Genomic DNA, 19,007 nt, shown 5'->3' with positions numbered 1-19,007 from the left:
CATGACAATGAGTTCACTGTACTCAAATGGCCTCCTCAGTCACCAGATCTCAATCCAATAGAGCATCTTTGGGATGTGGTGGAACGGGAGATTCGCATCAGGGATGTGCAGCCGACAAATCTGCGCCAACTGTGTGATGCCATCATGTCAATATGGTCCAACATCTCTGAGGAATGCTTCCAGCACCTTGTTGAATCTCTGCCACGAAGAATTGAGGCAGTTCTGAAGGCAAAAGGGGGTCCAACCCCTTACTAGCATGGTGTACCTAATAAAGTGGCCAGTGAGTGTATATGGGAACAAAAACATACACCTTTTGATCATATTCATATAGAAATGCACAGCAACCAGCTCCTTTCAAATCCGAACTTAATAGAAATAAATGTATTAATGACAAACAATGAATCCTGCATGCACAAATGGGTCCCTTACAGTGAATGAAACATTGTCTGTAAAAGTCTTTAATTTGAATATTCTGCCAATCTTAAGACCCCATCACACACAGAGACCTCGCTAGCGAAATCGCTGATTTTGTGACGCCACAGCGATCTCGCCAGCGAGATCGCTGTGTGTGACGGGGATCAGCAACCGGCCCCCCCGCCGGGTATCGCTGATCATGCTCGATCAGCCTGGGCCATTTTTTGATCGCTGGTCTCCCGCTGGCCAGCACGCATCTGGCTCCTGGATACCCGATGTTTACATTAGAAACCAGCATCCAGCATCGCTGGTCTTGATCGCTGGAGGGGCTGTTTGTGACAGCTCACCAGCGATCAGCCTAACTCGATGTCCCAGCGATCCCATCATGTCGGATCGCTGGTGGGATCGCTGGGACATCGTTATGTGTAACGGGGCCCTTAGTCTTTTTTTAAATTTTCTGAAATGATCGCAGTTTCTTAAAGGGAATCTGTCAGCAGATTTTTGCTATTTAATCTGAGGACAGCATGAGATAGGGGATAAAACACAGAATTCAACAATGTGTCACATGCCAGGCTGTGTGGTGTTGTTTACTTACAGTGAAGGTTTTATCACTAGGACATTATCATTGCCGTGAGTAGTTGGAGCCCGGGCTCTCATTCGAAGCCCCCTCCTGTGATAAGAAGTTCACTGTCTGTGTACATACAGAGACTGGTGAGGTTAGGGTTACCTTTCTGAGCTCTGCTGCATTACTAAATCTAAAAAATATTAATACTACATTCTCACGATGAACTATTGGTGAGTGTTTGATGTTGCAGAATTTCTACTCCATTTTTGCACCTATTATTTAAGTTAGGTTGTATGAGCTTTTTCATTGCGTTTTTGTGTGTTTTTTTAACATGCGTTTTTATTGCGTCTTATGATGCTGTGTTTTTTTATGTATGTTTGGCTTGTCATGGTTTAAATAAAGCAGCTTTGTTTTTGATACTTCCTGATTTTTTGCTTTGACAATGCTTTTTTGATATACTTAGGTGTAGATTCAATGCGCTTTGATGTGTTGTTGCAGCGGAAAAAACCCCAAAAAACTCGTGCATTTTTTTACCGACGAAATGTCAACACCTAATGTAAGTCATTAGGGAAATTGCACACAAAAAATTCAGCGTGCCCACAAGAGAAATTAACATGCTGCGGATTTGAAGCACGGACCACAGATGAGTTCATGTAGCACTAACCCCTTTCCGACATTGGAAATAATAGTTTGCCAATGTCGGACTTTCCCGTTTGATTGCGGGTCAGCGATGGGTCGGCATGACAACCAGAGGCCTCCATCAGACTCCAATGGTTGTCATTGCTGGATTGCTATGAGCGCCACCCAGTGGTCAGCGCTCATAGCAAGTGAGCAATTCTGTAATCTCACTGCCTGTATATAGCAGAGGAGATCAAAGTATTGTAGCTTCTAGTCTCCCATGGAGACTATTGAAGCATGCAAAAAGTAAAGAAAAAATGTTTTTAAAAATATTAAAAAAAATTTAAAAAATTATAAACTTCAAATCACCCCCCTTTCACTCCATTCAAAATAAAACAATAAAAAAATCACATATTTGGTATCGCTGCGTTCAGATTCACCTGATCTATCAATATAAAAAAATAATTAATCTGATCACTAAACGACGTAACGAGAAAAAAATTAAAAACCTCAGAATTACCCTTTTTTGGTTGCCGCTACATTGAAATAAAATGCAATAATGGGCGATCAAAAGATTGTATCTACACCAAAATGGTATCAATAAAAATGGTAGCTTAATGCACAAAAATAAGCCTCACCAAGCCCCAGATCACGAAAAATGGAGATGCTACAGGTCTTGGAAAATGGTGCCTTTTTTTTCTTTAACAAAATTTGGATTTTTTTTTCACCACTTAAATAAAAAAGGAACCTAGACATATTTGGTGTCTATGAACTTGTAATGACTTGGAGAATCATAATGGCAGGTCAGTTTTAGCATTTAGTGAACATGGTAAAAAAAGAAAAAAAACAACTGTGGAATTGCACTTTTTTTTTGCAATTTCACCGCATTTGGAATTTGTTTTCCCTTTTTTTAGTACATGATATGTTAAAACCAATGATGTCGTTTAAAAGTACAACTTGTCACACAAAAAGCGAGCTCTTATAATATTGACCAAAAAATAAAAAAAGTTATGGCTCTGGGAAATAGGAGAGCAAACAACAAAAAAGCAACAATGAAAATACCACTGGCAGTGAAGGGATTAAAAAGAAGCACAGTGGACATTTCCATAAATCCCATCCTCTTTGTTGGTACTGTAACACATTGCATTTTGGACACAACTACAATACTCAGCATTAAAAATGCACCAAATGATCAACATGGAAACGTAGCCTGATTTTTGTTTTTTCCAGTTTGCCGTTGGAGGTTGTGACTGCATCCTTTCTGACTCTTCACTCTTTCCATCAGCTCAAGGTGCATTTACTTAGTGCTGGTTCCTACCTGCCCATTTAAAATTGCAGGTTTAAAACCCAAGAGAGACATGTTTGCACATTTAAATTGTAGGCTTATAGCCAAAAGAGGCTTGTTTAGGATGTTAAGACCCATCAGAGAAGTGTCACCATGCCATGGTAGATGGGCACATATGAATTGGCCAATTTATGTGCTAAGAACCTTCATTCTATGTAAGCGCTTCTTTTGTAAGTATATTTTATCCAGCAACAATATATCCTGTGGTTTAGATCTCGTGCTTGCATGTATCTTGGTCCTTACAGAGTGTTGCTGTGTCCTTTTTTTTTGTAGCCTGATTGTGTCACAATTGCTGCACCCAGTAAGCTAAGTGATACACTATAGCATTCAGGGTCTCTTTAACTACACTATGCTGCTCTCATGAGGTAGCAAAAACCTGCTGACAGAATTCCTTTAAAATGTGTCACTATTGTGGCTGTGAAACCACCTGGAAAGCATTTTTACTACTGACGTGTTTCGATTTGCCACACTCTGAGCGACATGTGTAGAAATGTTGCCACCCTTCAGGTGTCTGTGTTTTGTTCATGTATGCACATAAATGCTACAATTGTCATCAGTATTTTGGCTCTGAGTTTCATCAGAGATTTTCTCGTATGGATGAATAAATTACAAAGCTTATTCTATCTATTACAATGTTAATGTTGGACATCACACGAATTGTACACTGATGCCATCCATGCTCTGTCTGTAATCTTTGTCAACTAATAAACTTGTATTTGTAATTTTCATGCATAACACTTAGAAAAAAAAACTGACATGCCTCCATAATCTTTGTACGTGCTCTGCAAAAAAATTTTGACATGTGAACAGCCTCATAGTCTTTATTGGGTATGTGTTCTTTCAATAAAAAACACAGAACATACAGAAACACAGAACATACAGGTGAAACACAGACGTCTGAATGGAGCTTTATATCGAATTTGAATTGGATGCTTTTTTTAATACTTCACATACTGTTCAGATAGTCACATAGTGTAGATGCAGTTGTATCCCATTTGACACTGAATCTAATCATTGATTTTGTTTCTAGGTGCCCTTTGCTACGCAGAACTTGGAACGTGCATAAAGAAATCCGGGGGCCACTACACATATATTCTTGAAGCTTTTGGCCCATTACCGGCATTTGTGAGAGTATGGGTAGAACTGCTTGTAATTCGGTGAGTAGCATTTGGGTAGCATGTGTGGAATTTCCCTTTCTATGCAGCCGCACGCTCCGGTCCCAGTGCCAGCGGCAGTGCCAGGTTTTCATGTGAGACTCGCATAAGAATCTCTTGCAAGTGAGTATGCCCTTTAGTTGATTCTTTGATTATAAAAATGAACATTTTAAACTTTCTTCTGTGGAAGAATGTAAATTCACAGAGGCTGCAAATTGACAATGCAGAATTTTAAAAGGTCTTCAAATGACCCAATGACCCTACTTTTTGCCACCAGAGTTGGTCGCTTTGCTGCTCTTTGCAACTCCAGAGGAGTACGTTGATGCTTCTGGGCATAGTCACAAAATTAGTAGCAGGCCCATGCAACAGAATTGTTTTTTTATTTTGATAGAACTGTTTTCTTTTGTGACTGAGAGGCCATTAAGACTGTGAGGCACCAGGTCCAGGTGCAAGAGTGACCTCTGAGCTATGAATAGTTTCTCCATTCTACACTAATAATGAAAATGTCAGCTATTGCGCTGTTCCCATTGATTTTGAACATTGTGTCAAAAATATACAGAAAATCAGGAGGTTTTGCCAAAGTGTACCCCCATCTGCAGACTTGAACACATTGACTAATGTAACTTACAGTGACATATTTTACCCGTACGCTTCAATATAAAAATAATTTACAGGTTTTCACATTAACATTTCCATGTAAGTCAAAATTATTACATAATATGAAGTTAACACACCTTTAGCTGCATAATAGTCTAAGCAGTAAAGGGAGAATATCGTCTAAATCACGCCGTGTCTGTCAGTGGCGCAAGGGTTTGCGCTATACAACATTTTGCTTTACATTTTGGCTTAGTGATAGCTCATTAAGAACTATTTGTAGAGCTTTCTATTACTCCAAGATAAGAGGCATTAGAAACTACTGGAGACCAAGTCATAAATACATAGGTAGGGCTTAAGTTATTTTTAACAACCAACCGAAAAATTAGACCGTTCAAAATGTACTTTTATTAATATGTTAAAAGTATAAAGGACTCATCAAAACAATACATATATTAGACAGATATACTAGTGAAGTCACCAAGAAAAATAAGATGGTCACATTAGATTTATGCACATAAGCCATATAATACACAAAATAAGTTTTGTACAAAATAAGCCTCGAGCAAGAATGGAATATGTTAAACTTAGAAGGTTCCTTTTACCTGAAGTACAAAATATGGCTGATTGTGAGATTATTAAAGAGGTTAACCACCTTTGGGGACCATTTTTTATTGGTTAAATTATGTATTTTGGGTTAAAAATAATTTTTTTTCCAATGGAATTTTATTACAAATATGTCACATACTAACCAGTACTTCTGTCCATTTGATGGCTGCAGTTGGAGAAGCATGTGACCAGACCAGTCCTTCAGCCTATAACAGTAGAAAAATGACTTTCCCATGTGAGATGTTTTACAACTGGAGGAAGCTGATGAACAGGTCTGGTCAAATGCCCCTCCATCAGAAGCCTTTTTATGTGCAGCCTTGCTGGTCAGATTGTGAAGAAAGCTGCACTAACAAGAAAAAGTAGCAAATCCCTATAACTGAGAAACTCTGTGAGCTCGTTTTAGCATTCTTATGGAAAAATATGCAACTCTTTTCTATCTGTCTTTTCCTGAGATCCTCTCCACATGATTAATGACCACAGACAAAATTAAAAATGAATGTGCAGGGAAGCAAAGAGCATAAAAAAGTAAAACAGTGCAACATTTGTAATAAAACCCAACTAAAAAAATGCTGTATAGACCAATAGACAGGCATTTAAGTTAAAAAATCCTCAAAGGTGGAAATCTCCATAAAGATCAGACAGGTATTCACCGCCCCCATGCCTTTTGAACTTGCCATCTACTTAAAAAAATAACTTAAATCCATCTTTCTCAGACAAGACGGACTGCAAGCTTGCTATATGTTAATGTGACACAGCCTGCTCTATGGAGTAGGAAAGGGGGGGAGAGGTGAGGAGCAGGGAGAAGAAATGGGCAGAAGGAGAAATACAAAGATTCTGGTGAACTCTCAAACAAGCAATTTATGACGTTGCAGAGCTGATTCCATCCAAACAGCTCAGCACTGCTGTACAATTCCCTAAATGCTTCTTCAGCTTGTCTCTACATGTTAAAAAAATGTTAATTCATTACCACCTTTAACCATCAGTGGACAAATATGCGTCAGATCCTTATTAAACATTGGGGCATTTTGAAGGCTGACCCCATCCTGGAATCCACTCTAGGTGATATTCCTGCCATGACGTCTCGACGTTCCAAAAATTTGAAAAATTTGGGAGATTTACTGGTACAAAGTCATTATGTCCCTACCATTCGCAATATTTTTGGTTCTCATGGCCCCATTCCGGGTTTTGTACCTTGAGGTAACTGCCTGGCATGCGCCAATGTTCAGCGGAGTACCAATTTTACTTCTTCGGATGGCTCGCGTACCTTTGATATTCGCCAACGTATATCCTGGGGTAGTACCAATGTTGTTTATTATGCCACCTGTGGTTGTCCCAGGATATATGTTGGCCTAACTACTCGAGAACTCCGTATTCGGGTACGCGAGCATGTCCACGACATTGGCGCTACTAAGGCAGTTTTAGACTCCCTGGAGCTTTAAACAATCCCTCGTCGTTTTAAAGCTTATCACAATTGTGATGCTGGATCACTTAAAATCCGTGGCATTGATATTCTCCATCTTGGCATCAGAGGGGGAAATAATAAGAAGATTTTGGCCCAGATGGAGACTCTTGGATTGTTTTACTTGATACCATGGCCCCTAAAGGCCTAAATGAACACCTTAGCTTTGCCCCTTTTTTGTGAGATCTAGTATATAATATTCCATCGGCTTATTTATTGTTGGTTCCATCACTTCCAGATGTTTTAATTTTAATTCTTGTTTTTAATTTTTTATCTTTTCTTACCTTCTTATTTTTCGTGTGGTTATAGGACCTTTTCCTTTGACGCATTAGGATCTATACATCTGAAGTGGCCTCAGAATTTATGAAAAAGAATAATGTCCCAATTTTGGATCCACCGTGACATATTTTTTCTCTATATCATATTCTGATTTATGTGGGCTGAATCTATTATCTATTTTTAAACTTCCCTAGCGTCATGTGTCCATTGTGCTTATTTGTGATCTGAATACCTTTATGTATATTACAATATTTGTGATCTGTATACTTTTTTATGTATATTATAATATTGTCAATGTTTAGGCCATTTTCTATTGCACCTGTTTACCATATATCTAAAGGCTATTTTTGCATATTATTATATCTTTGCCATGATACTTGTTGTCTGCGACATTTTTGCGATTCACTATTATGTCTTCCTCCCTATTTATATATTTCAATTTTGCTGCGGTGTGGGATATTTTGGGTTACAGCGTGAATCTGCACTATGCACTTTATGGCCATTTGTGCTCATCATTAAGCCCCTCTACGATCTTTTAGGTAATTATTGCGGCTGTGTGCGTCCGCAGTGGTGTGCGCCTGAGTGCTCTGGCTGCAGGGCATCTTCATGTCTCTGTGCACACCGGGATACTTCTTTCCCGTCTGTGCATATGATGACATGACGCCCGGTGTTATAAATGGGTCACCGAGGAGAAAAAACAAAACAAGCTAAGTCACAGAAAACCAGAGAGGTTGGTAACTATGCAGATTGCAGATCCCTGATCCTAACCACACAACTAACAGCAGCCGTGGAGCGTACCTAGGATGATCCTAGATGCTTCGTCACAGCCGGAGAACTACATAAGCCTGAAGCAAGAAAAGGGGAAAACTAACTGCCCCAGAGCAGACCCCAAAGGAAAGACAGCCCCCACACATATATTGACGGTGAAACAAGATGAAAGAACAAACATAGGCAGGAAAGTAGGCTGAGCAAATGATGGGGCCCAAACTAACTAGAAAGGATAGGAAAGGAAAGACACTGTCTGCAATCTGCAAAAAACCCTACAAAAATAATGTCCAACACTTCTGATAGCAAAATTAACCCTGAAGTCACTAGACTTCTCCCACTATATCAGAACTCTGAAATATTCTGAGACAGAGCAAAAAGAGGCCAATCTAATAAGGGATAAAAAGCAAATTGGCAAATACAGGTAAAAAAGAGTGGAAATTCAGCACAGCCCCAGCCGGGGCTGGCTGACCACACAAAAACTGAATAGACAAACAAAATCAAGTGTGAACATTAGCAGAAAAAACTTAGCTTTAGATGACTGAAACAGAGCTGAAAAACAAGAACTGACAAGCCAGAAGGAATCACCAGCACCAGAATAGGGAGTCAGCTGTCTTAAATCCAGACTGATATTCCTGAGATCCAATCGTCATCCTCATTATCAAGTGGCAGATCTCTACTGATTAAATCAGCCTCACTACCTCCTGTTACCACCAGAGGGAGCCTGGCAGGAGAACTCACAACTGATGGACCAGAAAATGAACTCCCAACAGCCCGGGCTGTGTGGAGGACCTGGTGCGCACACCGCGCATGCGCCACTAAAACCACCTCTATTGGTTCCTGAGCCTCACGTGACTGATCACAAGGGCTATTTTAAGGTCCTATTCCTCACTACTTACTATCCCCTTGAGAAAGCGGCATCAGTGTCTGCGAAATGCGCGTTGGGGGCGGACGTCTGGTTGTGGGGTACTCTCTCTGGCACACTTTTCATCCTGGTAAGCCCAGCCATTAATATTGGCACATTTTTCTACTCTGCAGCTTAGCATGCCTTACTCTTTTGGGTTACTTGACCAGGGCTATTGGTAATACCGGGTTTGGATGTCAGAGGGTTGGTCCCCTTTTTGCCTGTATGTTCCTTGGTGCACTATGGTTACTTAATTTCGGATACCTTTAACTATGTATTTTGTACTTTGAATAAAATGAAAATCTTTTGATTCTTTTTCACCATGTACTCCTTTTTCCTCTGGTGTTATCATTACGGTTTGGAGTTGGTGCTGTGTTTTGCTGGGTGGCTCACCAGGTGGTGATGTTCTCCCGTGCATCATTATGCAACTGGTTTTGTTTCTAATAAGACAGATTTTGTATTAGTCAATGCCTGATGAAGAGATCTGAGTAGTCTCGAAAGCTTGCAATGTGTTACCATCTTTTCAGTTAGCCATTAAAAGATATCAACCACTGAGGACTCTCAATTCTTAATATTCTTCTATCTACTGGCTAACACGGTACAAAGATATATATCTTTCCTGCATCAATATGGTATTACATACAGTATATACAGCGCTATAAAAATAATGAGATTATTATTATAAATATATGCAGTACAGACCAAAAGTTTGGACACACCTTCTCATTCAAAGAGTTTTCTTTATTTTCATGACTATGAAAATTGTAGATTCACTCTGAAGGCATCAAAACTATGATTAACACATGTGGAATTATATAATTAACAAAAAAGTGTGAAACAACTGAAGATATGTCTTATATTCTAGGTTCTTCAAAGTAGCCACCTTTTGCTTTGATTACTGCTTTGCACACTCTTGGCATTCTCAGTAAAGAAAACTCTTTGAATGAGAAGGTGTGTTCAAACTTTTGGCCTGTACTGTACATACACACATTATTCTGAAAAATTAGTTGAGCATACAGTTACCCTTTCAATAATATAGCAGCACAGTCATACAAATGACATTATGTATGTTTTATGTATTATTAAGTCTATTCACAAATCAGTAAGAAATGGGTCAGGGAGGCTTATTTAGTAAATTTGTTGTTCTTGTCTCTATTCCGGATATTAGCAGAAGAATCTATGGATAGGGAGGTGACATCTGACTACTGGTGTATGGTCACTGTGCCATTCTATCATTCTTTCTACTGAACAATAGCTAATTGCCTGCATATAAGATAATCATAGGTTTTAAAATCGCTTGTGTTTCACATAATACAGAAATTGCGGCATTCAGATCCGTGCCTGGTGTTATACAAGTGACTTCCTCTGAGAGATGGAAGATTACACAGTAGAAAGCTTTTAAAAATATGCGGTGTCTTTTCCCTATTATCTATCATTTGAGAAAACTTTTGAGCGTCCTGTAATTGATGCATTTTCTTCACTATAATCTAAACCAGTATTTCTTGTATTTTCCTAGTCTTATGCTGGTAGTTATTTCCACAATTTATATCTGAACGTAGATGTGACTCTAAAAATCTGCCGCAAGGTACTCTTACCAAATTACCATTCACTCTGCATAGATCACAAATTGGGGTTGAAAAACATTATCTACAGTAATAATATCACAGGTCTCTCATTTTTCATTTTTTATTTAAAAGTGTTCTGTATTAAAAGCTGGAATTGTAAGGATTTGCTACGGTCATGTTAACTCAGGCATTATTCTTGACCAAAGATAACCTCTAGAAAGCATTGCCTACTGACCACAGTTTTTTTCACATCTCTGCCTCATTTGCTATGGAGAAGCTTACCATATAAAGCATAAAAACCGTTCTGTTGATTTTCAGAAGTTTTAAGAAAATAATACATTGTTAAAAAGTTGTGTATTACAAAAAGTATTGCAGTTTTTACGCTGAATATTGAGTATCATAATAGTCTGCCACTATAAAGTTAATTTCTCAAGTCATTTATCCTCACATACAGGTTTTCAAGATATTGCTTTTGTATAATTTTTACAGAGTTACTTTTTTTACAAAAAATAATGGTCAAAGCTGATTTCCTCCTTTTCCGGCGCAATGACCTCTGCACAGGATGCAAAGCATGCCCGGAACACTCTAAGATAAAAGTAAATAAACATCTTCAACATACAGGTTTTCATAAGGTCTATGTAGTTTCTGTACAGCAATTTCTCAATGCTCAGATCAGTTAAATGCCCCCACCCTCCTCCTTATCAGGTACAAAAAATAGTGCTGAAAGAATACTAAATATAATACAATCAGAAAATAAAAAACACAAGAAAAATAATATTATTTACTATATGCCTTTAAAGAATCACTCACATTAGTTATTTTTTAGTGTAAGTGTGATAATATACTCACTTATGGCTGTCTTTTCCAGTTTCTACCTCCGCTCCGTATCTGTCACTTCTCACGGACAAGATGTGAGAGAGGATAGTCAAGGAATCCGAGGTCAAGAGCCAGGAGGGTACATCAAAAACAGATGGAAAAGACAATTGTGTAGTCAGGTAATGGTCCGAGATCAGAATACCAGAAGGATAACAGATCAGAGCTAAGGGGCTAGGCAAAATGGATGTTCAGAACAAGGACCAAGATCAAGCAGCAAAAAGTGCCACAAGCAAAGAACAAGGCATAGAGAAACAAACCACACAGAACTGAATTTACATCTGGAAGAAATCTGGAACTAACAGCCCAGCTAAGTAGCTGGGCAATCACCTGAAACAAGGAACACCTGAAGAACGATCAGCACCTCCCAGCATCAGATTGGATGGCCAAGCTGTCAATCAATACACTGACATCTCTGTACGACAGTGCACCAGACTGAACAACTGAGCTGTCAATCAAAGTACTGACAGCTTTAATAAACCCCTGCAAAAGATTTGGCGGAAAACCTGTCAAGCTGTAAATTATAGGTTTAAATCATACCAAAGTTTGCTTTGCAGGCACGTAAATTGTCTTGGCATTGCTAATTCAGCTAAAAGATTGTTTGACCCTTTGAATCGTTCATTTAAATCCTGAAGAAAAATTAAATTCATAAGAAAAACTTATAATTTAGCACCCGTCTGCAAAAGATTGGGTGGCAAAGCTAAACTCAATGTATCCTAAATGAAGAATATACTTAAAACATATCACAAGCAAGTCACATGTCACATCATGAGCAAACTGGCGATTTACCACCATATCAATAAGTTTGAATGATTTGGTGTTAAATCATCAGCTTACTCATAATGTAACGTTAGGAATCATATCTTCCTGAACTCCCCTGAGGAGTTCCTGTGATGAAACGCCTGGGGAGACTGGGCAAAAAGGAACTTCTGTAAAACCCACATATCCAGATATGAATGCGGACACAGAGTAAAACCACGATAAATGGGTGAGAACATTCCATATTTTTTTTATTCTCTATAAAGTGTTGGCGTACATGTTTTAAGCTTTCCTCCTCACTTAGGATGCAAAGAACACATTGGGTTTATCTGTCTGGTATGCACGTAATAGCTGTTGTTTCTCCATACAAAAATAAGAGTGCCACTACAGTCTCTAGGTGCTACATTTATGGGGCTAGATCTCTGAATATAGCTTCCTTTTATAGGGTTTATTGCACATGAACGCTGTCTTTAGTGGATAGCAAGCAATTGTCTTGAACTTAGAGTGACAGTAATTTAGTATATTGAATAATCTGTCACATAAACCCAGTGTCAGACAAAAATGGTTGATTAAAAGACCCTATCTTAAAATTGTTTTGCTCTGCTTTTTTCTGAATATATCACTCACTTCGCACATGGTATTTTTTACAATTGTTTATACCTTCTTTTTGATATGTGGACATTTTTTTAAGTATTCCTAAGTAATTAGCAGTTTTATTAATATGAAATGAGGAGTTAAGTGCTCAGGTCATGACAGAGTACCTAACTAGTCTCTGCCTTCCTAGGTTTTTTCCCTGTTCAGCACCATTCTCTTCAGCTTTGTGGCTACTCACTGTCTGTGTGACATTGTGCACCAGTCAAAGAAATCATGCACTGAGCTATCAATCAAGCTGGAGTCTATTGCTAGGGTGGGAATCGGGCTAAGGAGGCATAGACTTCTTAGGTGCTCTATTGTGCCCTGAACACTTAACACATTATTTGCATATGAATTCAATTGCTAATTAATTGGGAATGCAGCAATAGATAGAAGATATACAGTTATTGATAGATTTAGATTTCAATGACAACTGGATGTATATGCTGATATGAGCCATTTGGTTGGTTTGATGTTATCAATAGATTTCCTTTAAATAATCAAGTGCAACCACTAGCAGGATAAAGCATTTCCTATTCAAAGAATATAGTTGACTGTGTACTGCAGTACTAGTCAGATCGTCCAAAAGAAGAAACTATTACATATCTGAGGGATTTTAGTCTAAGAATACAGATGGCATTATTTGTAGACATAGATGTAGGGGTTAAGCAGCAGAAAGCAAGCAAGTTAAATTTAGGGCTTTTAGAAGATGCTTGGCAGCAAGGTACAAAACAGTTCCAGTAGACCATTATCAGGTTGATACAGAATAGTTTGAGATGGGAGTGCACAGGGCAACTTGGGATGGGAATGTACAGGCTAATGTGAAGTGGGAGTCTATGGTATCCTTCAGTTTACACCCTTGGAATTGGTGCACAAATGAGAGCGCTGATGTCCTATCATCATGGTGATGCCACTGCACAGGATGAGCCATATCTCTACTCGCTGGGCAGGCACCCCTTGTAGCTGCTCTCCTCTCTTTAAAAGAATGCAGATCACAAATAGGGTCCCTGTTTCTCTAAATGGGGGTATATGAAAATGAACATTCTACAGGGTGGGCCATTTATATGGATACAGCTAATTAAAATGGGAATGGTTGGTGACCCAGATCGGCACGCTGAATTTGCAGAATGGGCAAAACAAAAATTGGAACAGGACCCTCAGTATGCACATAACATTAAATTCAGTGATGAGGCAAACTTTTTTGGGTGGGCCATTTATTTGGATACACCTAAATAAAATGGGAAACTTGTAAATAACTCATGAAAGAATAACGTTACGTTAAAACCAAGCACACCACTGTTTTTCTTGTGAAATTCTCAATAAGTTTGATGTGTCACATGATCCTCTTCCCATTGAAAAGAATAAAGTTGGATCCAAAATGGCCAACTTAAAAATGGCCACCATGGTCACCACCCATCTTGAAAAGTTTCCCCCTCCCATATACTAATGTGCTTACACAAAGGAAGTTGATATCACCAACCATTCCCATTTTATTTTGGTGTATCCATATAAATGACCCACCCTGTAGACTGAAGGACATTATGTAGTGTTTGAGAAGAAACTTGGAAGATTCCAGAATGATTTTACCTATTGGGGAGTACAGTTGTGGCCAAAAGTATTGACACCTCTGCAATTCTGTCAGATAATACTCAGTTTCTTCCTGAAAATGATTGCAAACATAAATTCTTTGGCATTATTATCTTCATTTAATTTGTATTAAATGAAAAAACACAAAAAGAATTGTCCTAAAGCCAAATTGTCAACTGGCTTCACACTTGCAGCAAGTTGACATGGATTAAAGTTGACTCAACCTCTGTCCTGTGTCCTTGTGTGTACCACATTGAGCATGGAGAAAAGAAAGAAAACCAAAGAACTGTCTGAGGACTTGAGAAACCAAATTGTGAGGAAGCGTGAGCAATCTAAAAGCTACAAGTCTAGCTCCAAAGACCTGAATGTTCCTGTGTCTACCGTGCGCAGTGTCATCAAGAAGTTTAAAGCCCATGGCACTGTGGCTAACCTCCCTAGATGTGGACGGAAAAGAAAAATTGACAAGAGATTTCAACGCAAGATTGTGTGGATGTTGGATAAAGAACCTCGACTATCATCCAAACAAGTTCAAGCTGCCCTGCAGTCCGAGGGTACAACAGTGTCAACCCATACTATCCATCGGCGTCTGAATGAAAAGGGACTGTATGGTAGGAGACCCAGGAAGATCCCACTTCTTACCCCGAGACATAAAAAAGCCTGGCTGGAATTTGCCAAAACTTACCTGAAAAAGCCTAAAATGTTTTGGAAGAATGTTCTCTGGTCAGATGAGACAAAAGTAGAGCTTTTTGGGCAAAGGCATCAACATAGAGTGTACAGGAAAAAAAAGAGGCATTCAAAGAAAAGAACAAGGTCCCTACAGTCAAACATGGCGGAGGTTCCCTGATGTTTTGGGGTTGCTTTGCTGCCTCTGGCACTGGACTGCTTGACCGTGTGCATGGCATTATGAAGTCTGAAGACTACCAACAAATTTTGCAGCATAATGTAGGGCCCAGTGTGAGAAAGCTGGGTCTCCCTCAGAGGTCATGGGTCTTCCAGCAGGACAATGACCCAAAACACACTTCAAAAAGCACTAGAAAATGGTTTGAGAGAAAGCACTGGAGACTTCTAAGGTGGCCAGCAATGAGTCCAGACCTGAAGCCCATAGAACACCTGTGGAGAGATCTAAAAATGGCAGTTTGGAGAAGGCACCCATCAAATATCAGGGACCTGGAGCAGTTTGCCAAAGAAGAATGGTCTAAAATTCCAGCAGAGCATTGTAAGAAACTCATTGATGGTTACCGGAAGCAGTTGGTCGCAGTTATTTTGGCTAAAGGTTGTGCAACCAAGTATTAGGCTGAGGGTGCCAATACTTTTGTCTGGCCCATTTTTGGAGTTTTGTGTGAAATGATCAATGTTTTGCTTTTTGCTTCATTCTCTTTTGTGTTTTTTCATTTAAGACAAATTAAATGAAGATAATAATACCAAAGAATTTGTGTTTGCAATCATTTTCAGGAAGAAACTGAGTATTATCTGAAAGAATTGCAGGGGTGTCAATACTTTTGGCCACAACTGTATGAGGATTCAGATAAAACCATAGTGGTGGGACACAGTTTGCTAATGTGATTTGCAGTAATAAATGGCCTTTGGCCTTGTGCAGTCACACTTTTCTCCTGAATTAAAAGAAATTTGACAGCAAAAAGCGAATCTATAAAACTGTGCAACACTTTAGCATTATTACTTTATGTGTTTCCATTTTTCTTATGAATTTAAATGAGCGGTTCAAAGGGTCAAATAATCTCTTAGCTGAATTAGCAATGCCAAGACAATTTACGTGCCTGCAAAGCAAACTTTGGTAAGATTCAAACCTATAATTTATCTACTCATATGATGGTATAAGACATGTCTCAGCAGACTGAGCCAGCTTACCGGATGAATTCCGACTGTCTACAACACTCACTGCATGGCTGATCCTGTCCTCACTAATTGCCCTAATACACATCAGTAATTCATACATTCTCTCCCCTCTTATTCTCCTAAGGGAAGTGAGATTTCTGTCAGTTTCCGCATGTTATTGAAGCCAAAAGGCAAATTTTAAACCATGCAATTTGTTTCAGTAACAGTTCCTGCTCAATATAGTGAAAACACCAGACGTAAATTGTATGAAATAGCATGTCTTATCCGGCTGATTTCGCATTGACAAAAAAAACACACTTTAATGAATAGTCCTATAATCTTTACCTTCACGGTCATTGCTACATTTCCACAGAAACTAACGGTTATTATAATTATATCTTTGTGCATCTGCTTGTAAAACTACAATACAATAAATGTATTTTACTTTCCGACTATGCATAATGAGAAAGATGTGCTATAGAACAAAGCCCGCACAAAAATCCTTTTCTGCCACAGAGAATGTAATGCATTTATAATCCTTGCTTTGAATTATTATACACTTTACATTACAATGATTCTTTCTCTCTATTTTTCGGTTTCAGGCCAGCTGCTACGGCAGTGATATCACTAGCATTTGGACGCTATATCCTCGAGCCCTTCTTTATACAATGTGAAATACCAGACCTCGCTGTCAAATTAGTCACAGCTCTCGGAATAAGTAAGCACCGACTTAATATAAGTTACTTGTGTTCAGAATGGTTTCAAGAAGTGCGTCACTACGCTATTTGGTGAAATGGCATTTTGTGAGGCCTGGTATGTTAGGCTTGCAGAAGTTACTTGCTAGCTGGATGTAGTAGCCTACAACCTAACCTACAGTATAGCATTAAGAAAGCACAGCCCTATTAGCAGCCTGAAAGGTTAGAGGATGGGGAAGTAAAGCCAGAGTTCTGGCAAGGGAAGAGATTTTCTGAAAGTCTCCTGGGCTGGAAAATCAGTGCGATTTATCTGCAATGGTGTAGCTACTGTGGTATAGGAGCTTTCAGATGGACAGCAATGAGAAGGAAGGCCATGCTGATCCACGGCTCTATGTCTACACTAAATAATACTGCTTACCGAAACTTCTGACAACCTGTTTTTTTGCTTCCTATGATTCTTATTTCTGTGGACTGTAAATGATTCCAACACGGCACACTTACTGTCCTAACAAGTGATGGGCGAGTATACTCGTTGCTCGGGTCTCCCCGAGCATGCTTGGGTGGTCTCCGAGTATTTTGGCGTGCTCGGAGATTTAGTTTTCGTCGCCTTAGCTACATGATTTGCGACTGCTAGACAGCTTGAATACATATGTGGAATGCCTGTTTGTTAGAGAATTCCCACATGTATTTGGCCTGTCTACAAGTCGCAAATCATGCAGATGAGACGACGAAAACTAAGTCTCTGAGCACGCCAAAATACTCGGAAATCACCCAAGCAACAATGCTACTTGCCTATAACTAGTCCTAACTAGAGATGAGCAACTTTTCCTTTTTTCGGGTCGAGTCGGGTTTCATGAAACCCGACTTTCTAAAAAGTTGGGTCGAATGAAATCGGCCGACTATAGGGAAAAGTTGGGGTCCGACTCAAACTCGAAACCCAATGCAAGTCAATGGGGAAGCAAAGTCAGCAGAGAGTGGAGGACAGTAAACACACCTACAGTGCCCATTTCAATGCCAACGACATCAATTCTTATTACTTAAGCTTGGCAACCTTAATTTACTTTATAATAATAGTTACGCATTGAAAACTGTGGTTTATTTGACTAAAGTTGTGGGGGGGTAGGTCTGGTGCCAGGTTTTCGTGTGCCCTTGGCCAAAGAGTGTCAGTGCGCCCTTTTAACACATACCACAATTCATAATGCTCCGATACGGCACAGAAATATAGGTATAGTACAATGACAAATACTTCACTGCTTACATGGCATGACTGATATCGATTTTAATTTCTACAATAGCTCAAAAAAACGACAGTATATTACTCCATACTGTATTATGGCCACCACCTAGTGCGCCATACAGAATAATGAGCCCCATATCTTTCTTCATACAGAATAATTGGTCCCATATAATGTTCCATACAGTATATGATGAGCTCCACATAATGCTACAGTATATGTTGGTCCCCATGGACGATGCTCCAGTGTGTTATGGGCCCAAATAATGCTCCATATATAATGGGCCCCATTTCTAATGCTCCAGTGTATAATGGGCCCCGTAAATGCTGCTCCAGTGTCTGATGTCCCCCATTTGGAATGCTCTAGTATATGTTGGTCCCCATGGACGATGCTCCAGTGTGTTATGGGCCCAAATAATGCTCCATATATAATGGACCCCATTTCTAATGTTCCAGTGTATAATGGGCCCTATAAATGCTACTCCAGTGTCTGGTATCCCCCATTTGGAATGCTCCAGTATATGATGGGCCAAACGGATGATGCTCCAGTGTATGATGGGCCCCATATATCATTCTCCAGTGTATATTGCTCCTCAAAAAATGCTCCCGACATTTAAAAAAATTAAATACCTCTCCTCGCTGGGCACTGCTCTACTCTGGACTCCTCAGCATTGCCATTTTAAATCTCTCTGCACTTGTACTGTTTTGGTAGAGGGCATACAGGCGTGATGTCATTGCGCTCTGTAACCTGAATGTCACTGTCAGGAAAAGCGGAAGATGTCACGGCGGTGGAGCAGGGAGAGGTAAGTATTGCAAGTGCTGTGGCCCTGAGCAAGCATGGTGGGCCCACTTGTGCACAATGGCACTTGCACAGGGCCCCTCATAGTACGATGGTATGTCTGATGGCGAGTGGGCCCTCCCACTGGCAGAGACACTTTTGCGTACTATGAGGGGCCCTGTGCCACTGCCGTCACCCACAAGTTGGACCCCCCACCTGCTCAGGGAACCGGCATTTTCATCTGCACATTCCTCTGTGTCACCGTGTAAGGTGGTATAGTATGCGGGAAGGGGCACTTGAGTTTCATCAGTGTTACAATCTAGCTCTGTAGACTGCGAGGGGAA

General features: G+C 39.7%; 1 protein-coding gene across 1 annotated transcript in view; it reads left to right on the top strand.

Annotated features, from left to right (window-relative positions):
• Positions 1-19,007, top strand: part of SLC7A11 (solute carrier family 7 member 11) — a 366,962-nt gene that overhangs the window by 47,284 nt on the left and 300,671 nt on the right. The window contains exons 2-3 of the mRNA XM_073572101.1: positions 3,973-4,099; positions 16,559-16,674. Coding sequence (XP_073428202.1) covers positions 3,973-4,099; positions 16,559-16,674 — 243 coding nt within the window. The remainder of the gene's footprint in view (positions 1-3,972; positions 4,100-16,558; positions 16,675-19,007) is intronic.

This window comes from Dendrobates tinctorius, unplaced genomic scaffold (genome assembly GCF_039654945.1).
Source record: "Dendrobates tinctorius isolate UK_male_01 unplaced genomic scaffold, ASM3965494v1 ptg000030l, whole genome shotgun sequence".
Classification (NCBI taxonomy): domain Eukaryota; kingdom Metazoa; phylum Chordata; class Amphibia; order Anura; family Dendrobatidae; genus Dendrobates; species Dendrobates tinctorius.
This window is presented reverse-complemented; position numbering and strand designations above follow the sequence as displayed.